This window comes from Staurois parvus, unplaced genomic scaffold (assembly GCF_062004578.1).
Source record: "Staurois parvus isolate SC_StPar_1 unplaced genomic scaffold, SC_StPar_1.0 ptg001621l, whole genome shotgun sequence".
Classification (NCBI taxonomy): domain Eukaryota; kingdom Metazoa; phylum Chordata; class Amphibia; order Anura; family Ranidae; genus Staurois; species Staurois parvus.
Window position 1 is genome coordinate 520,202 of NW_028319417.1, and position 14,799 is coordinate 535,000.

At 47.2% G+C, this 14,799-nt stretch overlaps 1 protein-coding gene and 1 pseudogene across 2 annotated transcripts in view; both read left to right on the top strand.

Moving 5' to 3' along the window:
- Window positions 1–14,799, top strand: part of LOC149435044 (uncharacterized) — a 29,543-nt gene that overhangs the window by 13,178 nt on the left and 1,566 nt on the right. Inside the window, exon 2 of one of the 2 annotated variants that reach the window (XR_016308569.1) lies at window positions 10,452–10,498. Coding sequence is in view for 1 of the 2 variants with exons in the window: in XM_089663077.1 (XP_089519203.1) it covers window positions 11,067–12,185 (1,119 nt within the window). In the remaining variant the exon portion in view is untranslated. Of the gene's footprint in view, window positions 1–10,451; window positions 14,009–14,799 lie in introns of those variants that run through there. The other variant, XM_089663077.1, reaches the window with a different exon arrangement.
- Window positions 9,005–9,120, top strand: LOC149435045 (U2 spliceosomal RNA; annotated as a pseudogene).

Sequence of the window (14,799 nt, forward strand, 5' to 3'; positions counted from 1 at the left end):
GTGAAGCAGTTCTGATGTGTACACTGGCTCTACATCAGGTCAGGTTAGGTTGGGATGTCCCTGCACCGGATTGGGATGTCTCTTTGCTATATGCAACTGTCTCTTCACTAGATTGGGCCATCTCTTTGCTATATGGAGTTGTCTCTTTGCTGGATTGGGATGTCTCTTTGCTGGATTGGGCCATCTCTTTGCTGTATGGAGCTGTCTCTTTGCTGTGTTGGGCTGTCCCTTTGCTGGGTTGAGATGTTTCTTTGCTGGGTTGGGATGTCTCTTTGCTGGGTTGGGATGTCTCTTTGCTATATGCAACTGTCTCTTCAATTGGCCATCTCTTTTCTATATGGAGCCTTCTCTGTGCTGGATAGGGCCATATTTGCTATATGGGGATGTCTCTATGCTGGATTGGGCTATCTCTTTGGATTGTGCTGTCTCTTTGTTATATGGAGCTGTCTCTTTACTGGATTGGGATATCTCTTTGCTGTATGTGGGATGTCTCTTTGCTGGATTGAGCTGTCTCATTGCTGGATTGGGCCATCTCTTTGCTATATGGAGCAGTCTCTTTGCTGAATTGGGATGTGTCTTTGCTGGATTGGGCCATCTCTTTTCTATAAGGGAATGAATATTTGCTGGATTGGGCCATCTCTCTGGTGGATTGAGCCGTCTCTTTGCTATATAGAGCTATCTCTTTGCTGGATTGAAATGCTTCTTTGCTGGATTTGGATGCTCTTAGCTGAATGGGATTGTCTCTTTGCTGGGTTGGGCTGTCTCTTTGCTGGATGGGGCTGTCTCTTTGCTGGATTGGCATGTCTCCTTGCTATATGAAGATGTCTTTGCTGGATTGGGCTGTCTTTTTACTGTGTAGGGATGTCTTTCTGCTGGATTGGGATGTTTCTTTGCTATATAAAGGATATCTCTCTTCTATATGGGGATGTCTCTTTCCTGGATTGGGATGTTTCCTTGCTATATAAGGATGTCAATTTACTGGATGGGGATGTCTCTTTGCTATGTGGTGATTTCTCTCTGCTGCATTGGGATGTCTCTTTGCTGGATTGGGATGTCTCTTTGCTGGATTGTGGATTAGGCCATCTCTTTGGTGGATGGGGCTGTCTCTTTGCTGGATTGGCATGTCTCCTTGCTATATGGAGATGTCTCTTTGCTGGATTGGGCTGTCTTTTTACTGTGTAGGGATGTCTTTCTGAGGGATAGGGCTGTCTCTTTGCTATGTGGTGATGTCTCTCTGCTGCATTGGGATGTCTCTCTGCTGCATTGGGATGTCTCTTTGATGAATATATGGTGATGGCTCTTTGCCAAAGGTAGGACTGTGCAGGGGAAGCAGAGAGTAAAAGGGGTCAATCTGACTAGAGAGAAAAAGGGGGCATAACTGCTAGGGGCACTGTACTAGGTAAGGGGGACTGTACTGTAATCAAAACAGTGTCCCTTTATAGTGCAGTCCCTTTTATATCACAGTGCCCCTTTACATTACAGAGGACCAGCTCTGTGAACAGCCCGTCACCAACTGCCCCCACAAATGCCCCCCAGTCCCTTGGCTGCTCATTTTAAAATGCCCAGGACTATTTTATGTCCCTGGCCAGGTGTGTTAACCATAACACTAGCTTTCACGTTAACCCTGCTTTTCCAGTACCATAAAACTAGCCATCCCCGTAACTTTACACTAATCCTTACACTAACCCAACCCTGTAACCCCAACATAAACTCTCACACTAACCCTTCCTTTAACTCTAGCATCAAACCTACTTGTAATCCTTAATCCTACTCCTCCTATAACAATAACTCTCCCTGTGCTCCTAATACTAAGTGCTTTCTCTGTTAATGCGTCTGACCCCTGCACTCAGTACATTACATACTTCTAACCCCTGCACTCTATTAATAACCCTGACCCCCTACTCTCGACATGTTACACACTACTAACCCTTGCACTCTGCATGTAACATACTCCATAACCCTGCACTATGTATGTTACATACGTCTAACCCCAGCTCTATATGTTCTACACTCCTGACTATGGCATTCTGCGTCTTACCCAAAGACTCCATCCAAATTGTTAATCCTTAATAAAAACATCAAAATAAAAGCCAAAACACTGTTTTACTGACTCTGAGAATAAGTGTGGAAAATATGTGTTGCCTGGCTGAGCAGTGCTTAGAGGGACCCAGTCAAATCCGGCGGTCCTCATGGGAGTTAGTGCCTACACACTGGTGATCATTATTTATCTGTTGGAAATTGCTTAATGCTAAGGAACTCCTAACAACTTCTAAAAGAAACCTAGTTATGAAAGGCTGCTTTAGAGGGCAAGAGGGAGGAATGAAGGTAAATTTGGGTAGGAGAGGCGATAGATCTAGCAAAGTCAAGCAAAGATGGATGGAATATGCAGAAGACCTTTGAGACCAGGGCATCCGTAACCAAGATACTTATTCTGAGAACTTCCACGCAGAAGAGTCTTCAGTGATGAAAGATGAAGGTAGGCCAGAGAATCAATAACATTGCATTAGAATTGTTGCAAGCAACTGAAGTAGTAATCAAAGTTCTGAAGAACATATTACGTCAAGCCTGGAAACCACTCAGTGGTTAACAGATTGTAAGAAATGAGTCCACTATCAAAGAAAGGACACCTGAAATATTGTGCAAACTATTCATTTACATTGAAAGAGAATGATCAGATGTGCAAACTGGAAAAGGAAGAGGAACTAGAGTCATGCTGGATAAATTGTTACTTTTTTTATTTTACATAAGAAGTCAACACATGCTTCATTGATTACTGCAAGACTGGTAGAAAAAAAAACATCAGCTTTCTTTGATATGCTGATGACTTTACTCCCAAACTTTAAAATGTAGTGGACCTCAAGAAACTAATAGTCAAAAAACAAAGTGAAATGATAGGACTGAAGCTAAATATCAAAACTGTGGTTATGACAACAGGAAGGATATCTAACTTCAAAGGTGACGATAGACATAGATTTTGTAGACAGCTTCTGACTCTTTGGATCAATGATTAACAACAACTGATCCAGCAGTCAAGAAATATGATGCAGACTGACCCTAGAAGAGAAAGGATGGATAGAAAAGATACATTGAATCCAGCGATGGCTCCACGTTATTGTAGGGATGAAACGTTCACTGGGATAAAGCCACCTAATGCCACAAGTGCTCATCATAACTGCACAAAAGAATAGGATGGGAGTCCCTTCCATGGCACTAGGGGTCTGCTTGTCCTTGCAATAACTTAAGATGGAGCCATTGCTGGATTTTAAGAAGATTCTGCTAAATGTGGTTGTGGGCTTCATTGTTCAAATGGAAAGAGTAGCCTGGTTTGTAGCTTCACACTATGCTGCTATGGGAAACCATAGTGTGCTTTTTTGGAAAACTGAGCTTACATTTCTAAAGCTTTTTAACTATTACCTTTTACGGGATGAAGTTGTTAAAGCAAAGACAAAATTGTCAACAGCTGGTCTTGCCTAGGGCGCACAATAATCTAGCACCGGCCCTGTGTATATATAAATACAGTATATATTGTATATTACAGTATTATATTGTATATCGCAACATTGCCAAGATCCGCTCCTTCCTCACCCCAGACACCACCAAACTTCTAGTACACTCCCTCATCATCTCACGCCTTGACTACTGCAACTCCCTCCTCACTGGCCTACCCAAGTGCAGGCTCTCCCCGCTCCAGACCATCCTGAACTCAGCTGCCAGACTCATCCACCTTACCACCCGCTCCACCTCTGCCACCCCCCTCTGCCTCTCCCTCCACTGGCTCCCGATTGCCCAACGCATCAAATTTAAACTCCTTACCCTGACCTACAAAGCCGTTCACAACACTGCCCCTGACTACCTCACCAATCTGATCACCAGGTACCACCCTACCCGTACCCTTCGCTCCTCACAGGACCTCCTTCTATCCTGCTCCCTGGTCTCCTCCTCCCATGCACGACTGCAGGACTTCTCCAGGTCCTCCCCCATCCTCTGGAACTCACTGCCCCAATCCATCAGACTGTCGCCTTCTCTATTCACATTCAGGCGCTCCCTCAAAACCCATCTCTTCAGGGAAGCCTACCCCACCCTCACCTAACGGCCATCCTCCCTCATTCCTCCTACCACTTCATCCCCCCCAGCCACTTCCTACTGTACCTTTACCCCCTCCCTCCTAGATTGTAAGCTCGGAAGAGTAGGGCCCTCTTACCCCTCGTACGCTGTCTGTCTTTGTTGTACTGTGCCATGTATTGTCCCCCCCTATTGTACAGCGCTGAGCAAACCCTTTGGCGCTATATAAACTCGTAGTAGTAGTAGTAATAATAATAATAATTACAGAACTAGGATGTTCTTCATTCTCTGGGTTACTGTAGAGGACCATTCTGGCATGGGGAGCCCTACTGATACCTATGCCGTGGCCAGCATAGCCCTCAGCTTTATTTGAACCCACAAGCCCAAAAACGATGCCAAAATAATTGGTGGATTATCCAGCTGTACCAGATACCTAGTCCTCGGTGTCTCGCAGTGACATAGGGACCTGCAGAAGGAACCACAAAGTGGAGGATGTGGGGGAGGGGCAAACATCCAACATACCTGGAGGTGCTCTTAGCTACTAGAGTTTTCGACAGGGACACATTAAGGAAGATTCAGGTCACCTTCTACCTAAAGAGTTGAGCTTAGACTTGTATGGGACTGCAAAGCCCATGTGACATACCCAAAATCTGTTGACACAGGCCATTGACCTGTCTTTCTAGTTATAGACTAGCTAGTGAGTTGGATTTGTAAATTTTCAAGGCTTTTGTCCTCATTTTGTGAGACAGTTATCTGCCATTTTGTATTAAATAAACTGTATATCCTTAAAAGAGAAGTATGGCAGAAGGTTGTTTTAGACATACTTTTCTTTAGGGTTACAGGAGTACATTTAGTTTACTTCTTATGTGACCCAGTCGGCTTATAGTAGGCTATTGCCCACTATCAACTGATGGGGTAAAGTCGCACTAAGCTTGGGAATGATCCCAACAATATTGTCAGGATCCACCCAGGTTCCTGATTGGCAGCTGCCTCCACCTTTCGACGTGTGGCTGAAAGCTGGAGGCAGCCATGTCTGCCCCCTCCCAGGGATAACTTGACTGTGAGCAGTGGAAGAGCAGACTTACAGTCACTGCTCTCCACTCCGGGCAGATCAGGAGCTGAGCTCAGTTCTCAGTCTTAGACCCGGCATGGGACAGCTGCCTCTCATTGATATTGCACCATGAAGGTGAGTATAAAGGCTTGTTTTTTTCCATATCACATACTTCTCCTACTTCTAAAACTTTGTGGCAAAAAATAAAATGTTCCATGGACTCAACATGCCTCCCAGCACGTTCCTTGGGGTGTCTACTTTCAAAAAGGGGTCGTTTGGGTTTTTTTTGTACTGTCCTGGCATTTTAGTACCTCAAGAAATGTGATAGGCAGTCAGAAAGTAAAAGCTTAGTAAGTTCCAATATATATACCATAGTTTGTAGACGCTATAACTTTCACACAAACCAATTAATACACACGTATTGGGATTTTGTTTTTACCAAAGACATGTAGCAGAAAACATTTTGGCCTAAATTTATGACTAACTGTTAGATTTTCTTTAACCGAAAGTAGAAATATAATTTTTTTTTATTTTTTGTCTTTTTTTGGTTTATATCACAAAAAATATAAAACCCAGTGGTGATAAAATACCACCAAAAGAAAGCTCTATTTGTGTGAATAAAGGACATCAATTTCTTTTGGGTACAGCATTGCATGACCACGCAAATACCAGTTGAAATAGCGCAGTGCTGAATAGCAAAAAAAATGGCCTGGCCATTGAGGGGGGTAAATCTTCCGGAGGGCAAGTGGTTAATCATAGCTAACTTGTGTTTTTCTATTCCCCACAAATGCTGTTCAGTCCAACAGGAAATGGGCGTCAGCAGAAAAATCACTCCACAGCTGTGACTCATTGAAATATGTCAACTCTATGACTCAACAGCATAGCCAGATCTAGGGGGGTGCTGGGGTGGACTGTGCCCCCCCATATTTCAGTTGTGCCACCCCCAAGCTGGGTGCCCCCTATGTACATTATGCCCATGACCTCTGAGCTTCACCCCTCATCCCTGCACTCAGAGCCGGCCACAGTGAACTACAGGAAACAGTCCAGACAGGAGAAGTGACTCTGGCAGAGAGGAGAAAGCAGGGAGGAGGTGCGGGCTTCTCTGTGATCTCCCTCCTCCTGTCATAACAGCGATCCTCCATACAGCAGGTTACACAGGATCGCACTTAGATACGATGGTACATGACTTTATTACCACCCCCCCGGGGGCGGACTGACCATTTGGAAACCCGGGCACTGCCCGAGGGCCCGGGGTCAGTAGGGGGCCCCATGAGATGCCCCTGGTACCTTTTTCATAGGCTTTTTTGAGCTTGGGCAAGGACACAGGGGCCCCATTATCCCCTATTGCCCAGGGGCCCCATGAGTTGTCAGTCCGCGCTTGACCCCCCCCATCTCCTCCAAAGACTGCTCAACTCCTGGAAATGTGGGTAAGGGCGGGTAATCAAGTCATGTACCGTCAGATCTAAGAGGGATCCTGTGTAACCTGTATGGAGGATCGCTGTTATGACAGGAGGAGGGAGATCAGAGAACCTGCCTTTCTTCACTACTCCTGTAGTTCCCACATGTAAGATTGGGGAAGGGGGAGCTTGGGAAGAAGTTGTGGTAGGGGGGCCTGTTTGTGCTGTAAGGTAATTGGGGGGGAATGTGTTAGTAGGCTAGTAGGCAGGATTGGGAAGGATTTGTGTTAGGAAGGGGGGATTGGGGGGGGGGGGGGGGGTTAGTGCTAGGAGGGGGGGAATTGGGAGGATTTGTGCTAAGAGAGGGGAATTGGGGGGACTTGTGCTAGGATGGAGATTTGGGTGGGAGTGGGGATTTGTGCCTGGAAGGATAATATGCAGGTGGTTGTGCTAGGAGTGGGGATTTGGGGGGGAATTTGTACTGGTAGGGGGGAATAAGGGGGGATTTATACAAAGAGGAGGAATTAAGGGGGAGGATTTGTACTAAGAGGTGGGATTTTGGGGTGGATTTGTGCTAGGAGCGAGGTTTAGGGGGAGGATTTGTGCTAGGAGGGGAGATTTGTGGAGAGGATTTACACTAGGAGTGGGGATTTGTACTGGGGGGATTGGGGGGAGGAATTGTACTAAGAGGGGGATTGGGAGGGATTTATACTAAGAGGGGGGATTAGGGGGGAGGATTTGTACTAAGAGGGGGGATTGGGGGGGGGGGAAGATTTGTACTACAGAGTGGATTTGGGGGGAGGATTTGTACTAAGATGTGGGATTTGGGGGAGGATTTGTGCTAAGAGGTGGGATTTGGGGGGAGGATTTGTACTATGAGGGGAGATTTGGGGAGAGGATTTACATTAGAAGTGGGGATTTGGGGGGATATGTATTGGGGGGATTGGGGAGTGAATTTTTACTAGGAGGGGTAATTAAGTGGTAGTGAATTTGTACTAGGAGGGGTAATTAAGGGGGAGGATTTGTACTAAGAGATGGGATTTGGGGGGAGGATTTGTGCTAGGAGCGAGGTTTAGGGGGAAGATTTGTGCTAGGAGGGGAGATTTGGGGAGAGGATTTACACTAAGAGTGGGGATTTGTACTGGGGGGATTGGGGACAGAATTTGTACTAGGAGGGGGAATTTGGGGGGAGAGATAGATTTTTTGGCCATGGAAGATTTGTGGGAAATTTGGAAGGATTTGAGCTGGAAGGTGGGATTGAGGGGCAAATATTTTTGCTGTGAGGAGGACTTGGACTGTAAGGATGGGGAATTTTTGCTTGGGTAGAATTTGAGCTTGCTTAGGGGGTGAACGTGTTGCTTAGTGATATTTTTTGGATGGAGGGGTGGAAGGTGGGGGGCACAGTTTGCTAGATGATGTTGTCCCGGCACTGCCCACACTGCACACAAGGCACTCAACAGATCTTTTCCTCCCCACATAACATAGCTGAGATCCCATTCCCCAGCACAATGTGTAGCCGGCTGAAGCTGCAGTTCTGATCTGTGAAATTCCCTGACTGGATTGACAGCTGCAGTAGCCAGCTACACACTGTGTGGAGGGATACCGATCTCAGCTCTGTGCTGTGTGGGGAGGAGAAGATCCCTTAAGTGCCCTGTCCTCAACTCTGCTGCCATGCCGACTTCTGTTCTTTGTCCTGTTGACCCCTGTCCTCTGCCATGCTAACCACTGCACACTGACTAGATAACCCACTGTATACTGCCCAAAAAACTAATGGCCTCTGTACATTGCTCTACAAACTGCTGACCCTAGCCTTTGCCCTGCTGACCTCTTATACACTGCCCTGTCAACCTCGCATCCTCTGCCCCCCTGACATTTTTTACTGCACCCCCAAATTAGACAGTCTAGATCCAGCCCTGCTCAACAGCATCTCTAACATATCAAAGACAAGACCATAACAGTTCACTTTTTAGAATCTGGACTAAATATATATCTTGTACTGGTCACATTGTATAATATCTCTCTCTCTCTCTCTCTCTCGTCAGCCACCAATTGTGCAAGTTCTCCCACTTAAAAAGATGAGAGAGGCCTGTAATTGGCATCATAGGTAGACCTCAACTATGAGAGACAAAATGACAAAAACAAATCCAGACAATCACATTGGCTGATCTGGAAAGAATTTATTTGCAAATTATGGAGGAAAATAAGTATTTGGTGAATATGAAAAGTTCATCTCAATACTTTGTTATATATCCTTTGTTGGCAATGACAGAGGTCAGACGTTTCCTGTAAGTCTTCACAAGGTTGGCACACACTGTTGCTGGTATGTTGGCCCATTCCTCCATGCAGATCTCCTCTAGAGCAGTGATGTTTTGGGGCTGTCGCTGGGCAACTCCCTCCAAAGGTTTTCTATGGGGTTGAGATCTGGAGACTGGCTAGGCCACTCCAGGACCTTGAAATGCTTCTTACCAAGTCACTCCTTCGTTATGATGGTATGTTCGCTTCTCGGCCTTTTGGCTAAGATCAAGTGTAGTATCTGTTCTTATCAGTGTCCAGTGGGGGTGCTCCCGGCCATTCTAGCTTTGCGGGGATGGCTGTTGTATAGTACCCTCACTGGTATGATGGGGGTCCGGAAGGCTAGTACCGGAGGGACAGAAACCAGGGAGCGCCATGATTCGTTCTGGGGCCTTGAGAGTAATTCCTCTGGGAAGACTGGAAAGACCCAGTACCTCCTGATTTGGACGGATCTACCTTGGTCTGGCCAGGGGCTGGGGACGCAAAAAGTCCACAAACTCAGTGCCCCCTGGGGAAGACGCTCTCAGGGGTGTCACTAGTAACACTTGGGTGTGGGACCCCACGGTGTGAAGATGACACATGGCCACTGTTTTTAACCTCTTTTTGCACAGCGCCCTAAGGACCAGGTCTTTTGGCTAAGTCCGGGGCAATTTTTGCTACGGGCCTCAGGGCCTGATCTGTGCACAATTTGGCACGGTACCACTTTTTTATTTTCTATTTATTTAATTTATTATGCACTCCCACGTTTGTCACTTTTTGCTTTACTTATGTGTGTGTTTTTCCACGGATGGAGGGTGTGGGTCCTCGGGCCTACTCTGAAGTCTAGGGGGAGGATGTGCAGCCTTTTGGTTCCTTCCTCCCCTGATCCCTCGGGGGCTTTCTCTTCGGGAGAGCCCCCTGGCCTAGTACTGGATGTCCGGCTTCGGCTGGACATAAGGAACGGTGGTCCACCAGGCCTTTTGGCCAGGAGGACCAAATGGGAACCTTGTCCCTGTCAGGAACTTCGTGCCCCGGGGGATCAGGGTAACGGTTCAACCCCTTCGGGGGTAGGACAAGCACACCCCTAAGTGCACTTTTTCGTGTGGTGTTCGCACTTGCACTTTTTTTGTGATCACTTACGGGTTTTTCGTTGTAGTTTGCACGTTTGCGGACTTAAATAAAAAAAAAAAAAAAAATAGTGGAGTTTGGAGTGTGACTGTTTGAGGTTGTGGACAGGTGTCTTTTATACTGATAACAAGTTCAAACAGGTGCCATTGATACAGGTAATGAGTGCAGGACAGAGGGGCCTCTTAAAGAAGAAGGTACAGGTCTGTGAGAGCCAGAAATCCTGCTTGTTTGTAGGTGACCAAATACTTATTTTCCACCATAATTTGCAAATACATTTTTTCCAAACCAGCCAATGTGATTGTCTGGATTTGTTTTCTCATTTTGTCTCTCATAGTTGAGGTCTACCTATGATGCCAATTACAGGCCTCTCTCATCTTTGTAAGTGGGAGAACTTGCACAATTGGTGGCTGACTAAATACTTTTTTGCCCCACTGTATCCACCGAATCTGGGACGTATCTCATTACTTATGCTAATGTATTTCATTTATAATTCTATGCATTTAATGTAAGATCAGAACAAGTTCCTCTTTTTGTTGTTCTAGGTGTACTTTGTTCCCGGAGAAGGGTGTTGTCCTTACTGCAGCAGAAGGTGGGACTTGGAGTTTCTTCCTTATCTACAAAAATGTGAAGTGTAAACATGATGTAACCTTTACCCTACCTTCTACATCACAGTCTGATCCCTGGGCTCTGCACAGTATGGGGCTCCATGCATTGGATCCCAGAAGGAATATAGTGTGAAGCTTATATGATCCCATGTGTAGGGAATCATGGATCTTAAAAAACAAAAACAATCCCCTCCGGGTGATCTATGCACATTGCAGAGATTTTACCAAACCTTGTTGCAGATTCTTACCTGTGTCTGCTCTGAAGAGAAAGCAGTTTGCTTTGCCATGTCCTTTGGACACAGATTCTGAATTTGAGGGGCTGGTTCATTATGATCACCTGGGTCGCTCATTCACTCACTGTTCAGGGGGACCTAAAAAGCATATATAGAAATGGTATTTCTACCAGTTCTACATATGATAGCTTCCCACTGTCACTGGTTTCTAAGGAAGCCAAGCACTAGCGGCCTTCCTAGGGTTCACTGACACCATGGGGAATCCCCTCCCCTTTTAAGCAAAGGTAGGATAGCTGCAGGGCTGGATCTAGCCTGTCTGATGTGGGGGTGCAATAAAAAAATATCAGGGGGGCAGAGGATGGGAGGTCAGCAGGGCAGAGGACAGGGGTTACTGCTGGCAAGGCAGAGGACAGGGGTCAGGCAGGGCAGAGGACAGGGGTCACAGCTGGCTGGGCAGAGAACAGGGGTCACAGCTGGCAGGGCAGAGGACAGGGGTCGCTGCTGGCAGGGCAGAGGACAGGGGTCGCTGCTGGCAGGGCAGAGGACAGGGGTCGCTGCTGGCAGGGCAGAGGACAGGGGTCGCTGCTGGCAGGGCAGAGGACAGGGGTCGCTGCTGGCAAGGCAGAGGACAGGGGTCGCTGCTGGCAAGGCAGAGGACAGGGGTCGCTGCTGGCAAGGCAGAGGACAGGGGTCGCTGCTGGCAAGGCAGAGGACAGGGGTCGCTGCTGGCAAGGCAGAGGACAGGGGTCGCTGCTGGCAGAGCAGAGGACAGGGGTCGCCGTTGGCAAGGCAGAGGACAGGGGTCACCGCTGGCAGGGCAGAGGACAGGGGTCACTTTGACAAGGCAGAGAACAGGGGTCACCGTTGGCAGAGCAGAGGACAGGGGTCACCGCTGGCAGGGCAGAGGACAGGGGTCACCGCTGACAAGGCAGAGGACAGGGGTCACTTTGGCAAGGCAGAGGACAGGGGTCAGGCAGGGCAGAGGACAGGGGTCAGGCAGGGCAGAGGACAGGGGTCACTGCTGGCTGGGCAGAGGACAGGGGTCACTGCTGCCTGGCAAGGGAACAGGGGTCGCTGCTGGCAAGGCAGAGGACAGGGGTCACTGCTGGCTGGGCAGAGGACAGGGGACACTGCTGGCTGGGCAGAGGACAGGGGTCAGGCTGGGCAGAGGACAGGGGTCAGGCTGGGCAGAGGTCAGGCTGGGCAGAGCAGAGGACAGGTGTCGCTGCTGGCAGGGCACAGGAGAGAGGTCGCTGCTGGCAGGGCAGAGGACAGGGGTCGCTGCTGGCAGGGCAGAGGACAGGGGTCAGGCAGGGCAGAGGACAGGGGTCGCTGCTGGCAGGGCAGAGGACAGGGGTCAGGCAGGGCAGAGGACAGGGGTCACTGCTGGCAGGACAGAGGAAAGGAGCAGAGCTCCCCTTGCCCATACAATGCATAACTGAAATCAGTATAGTGTCAGTCAAGGACAGTATAGTGTCAGACTAGGGCAGTAAAGTACCAGATTAGTGGCAGGTTAGGGATGGCTTTGGGGGGTAGAGGGGCACTATTAAAATCTGGGGGGGGCATAGCTCATCCCAGCACCTCCCTAGATCTGGCCATGGCTAGCAGTGACATCACTGCCCAAATATGATGATATTTGATCAATGGTGTCACCGCTATCCCCGGCACGGGTATCAAACTGGCGGCCCTCCAGCTGTTGCCTAACTACAAGTCCCATGAGGCATTGCAAGATTGACAGTTACAAGTATGACTTCCAAAGGCAGAGACGTGATGGGACTTGTAGTTTCGCAACAGCTGGAGGGCAGCCAGTTTGACACCCCAGCGCGGCCTACCCCTTCTCTGATATACCTGATGACAGCTCGATTTGTTGTGTCCACCAGGTCTTTTTTTCATATTTTCGAACAAAGTACTTGTCAAATGTTTGGGTGTTGCAATTTCTAGGTTACAACTTTGGGCTTTTTGTGAATGAATAGGGGGTTCATTTACTCCCTACTCATTTACATGGGGGGGGGGCAGTATCTGGGGGCCATCTCATTATTAAAGGGGACTTCCAGATTCTAATAAGCCCCCCACCCCAGGACAATGTCCACCCCCCCATGCTATTTTTGTATTTTTGACACCCCTTGCCTACTAGCCCAGAAAACAGGCATTTTTAACTAGACAGATGCGGGTTTCATTGATTTTAATGGGGTTCAGGTCCAGCACTTCTTTAGAGTTCACTGAGCCCCTGCCGAGCCAAACACAGGGCATGAACAGGGCAGTTCAGCTCATAACTAGTTCTGAAGAGAGAAGCTGCAGGGTCTGCATCTTTTTTAGAAGTATTTAACCTTGGAGAGTGTCTTACCAAAACTGAAGTTCCTATTGACGGCCAGTTCACACTATAGAAAAGCAGTCCAGATGCGTTTCTGCATGCGCGTTTTTGACACGTTATGGAGCATTTTTTATGCATTTTTGACACATTCCAGCGCATTTTTAAGCACTCCAGTTAATTTTGCAACACTCTCTTTTTCACTTTAAATAGGGACATGCGCGTTCCAATGCATTTTTGGTGCGTTCCAGTGCATTCCGGTGCATTTTACCGCGTTCCAGTACAGTTCTGTGCAGAAAAATGCAACATGTTCTACTTTTTTTATGCATCCGGAACGCACTGAAACTGCCAGCACTGATGTGAACTATGACATTATTATTATACAGGATTTATGGCGCCAACAGTTTGCTCAGCGCTTAACAATATAATGGGAGACAGTACAGCAACAATACAGTTCAATGCAAGATGGAAAGGAGGGCCCTGATCCTCAGAGCTTACAATCTAGGAGGGAGGGGCTACAAAAGATAGTAACTGTGGGGGATGACATTGACAACCATATCCCCTATTTTCTGTGTGTTTAAATGCAGAAAAAAAGCAACTGGAACGCATGAACTAGCCCTGAATGGGGTGCCTAAAATCTGAGTGCAGAGTTCTAGGAAAATCAGTGAGCCAATCACAAAAGCAGGAAATAATATTCCTGAGAGTGTTCTGTGCATTAACTGTGTACAGAACAAACAGTCTCCAACCACTGAAGAAGCCTGGTGGAAGGGACGAAACGTGTCAGTTGGGAGCCTCTGGTGATGTCACATCTGGCCGCTGGAACGCACACCGGTGCGCTGCTTCCTACTTCCCTACTTCCAATCTGGCAATCTTATGATTTTATGCATGGACACATTATTTTTATGAGTGGAATACATATTGTTTTTCAAATTAAAATAAAGGGAATTTCACTATGTTGGCCCCCTTCTCTCTATTGCACGGTTGTATGAGGAGTATATTACTGTGACTGCTGAGCTGTTATCTGTGGATCAGGAAAAGAACCAGACACCAAGGAGGACTACAAGTCCCAGCTGAACCCCCATATGTCCATGAGCATGATAGACTCTTATATAACATGTGAGTAAGTGGGACCACCGGTGGGGAGCACCAAGAATTCTGCACTTTATTAAGAAGAACGGCACCTTTGCACACTGAGAGACTGTTTTATTACCGCAGTAATGTGCACCTGGATTTTATGTTGTGATATTGGAAACATTACATGTTTTTTTTTTTCATGGACGGGGGGCACAGTAAGAACCACTTGCCCTCCAGAGGATTTCACCCCCTTCCTGACCAGGCCATTTTTTGCGAAATGGCGCTGCGTTACTTTAACTGACAATTACGCGGTCGTGCAATGCTGCACCCAAATTAAATGTATGCCCTTTTTTCCGACAAATGGAGCGTTCTTTCGGGGGTATTTGATCGCCTCTGCGGTTTTTTATTTTTTTTCGCTAAAACGAAAAAGTCCAACAATTTAAAAAAAAAAAACAACAAGATTTTTGGCTTTTTGCTTTAAAAAAAATCTACTAAAAAAATAAAATAAATCAAAATTCTTTATAAAGTTAGGCCAAAATGTATTCTGCTCCATGTCATTGCTAAACAAAAATCCCAATACGTGTAAATTCATTGGTTTATGTGAAGGTTATAGCGTTTACAAATGGCGATATACAGTATATACTGGGGGGGGGACTGGCTTGGTGTCACT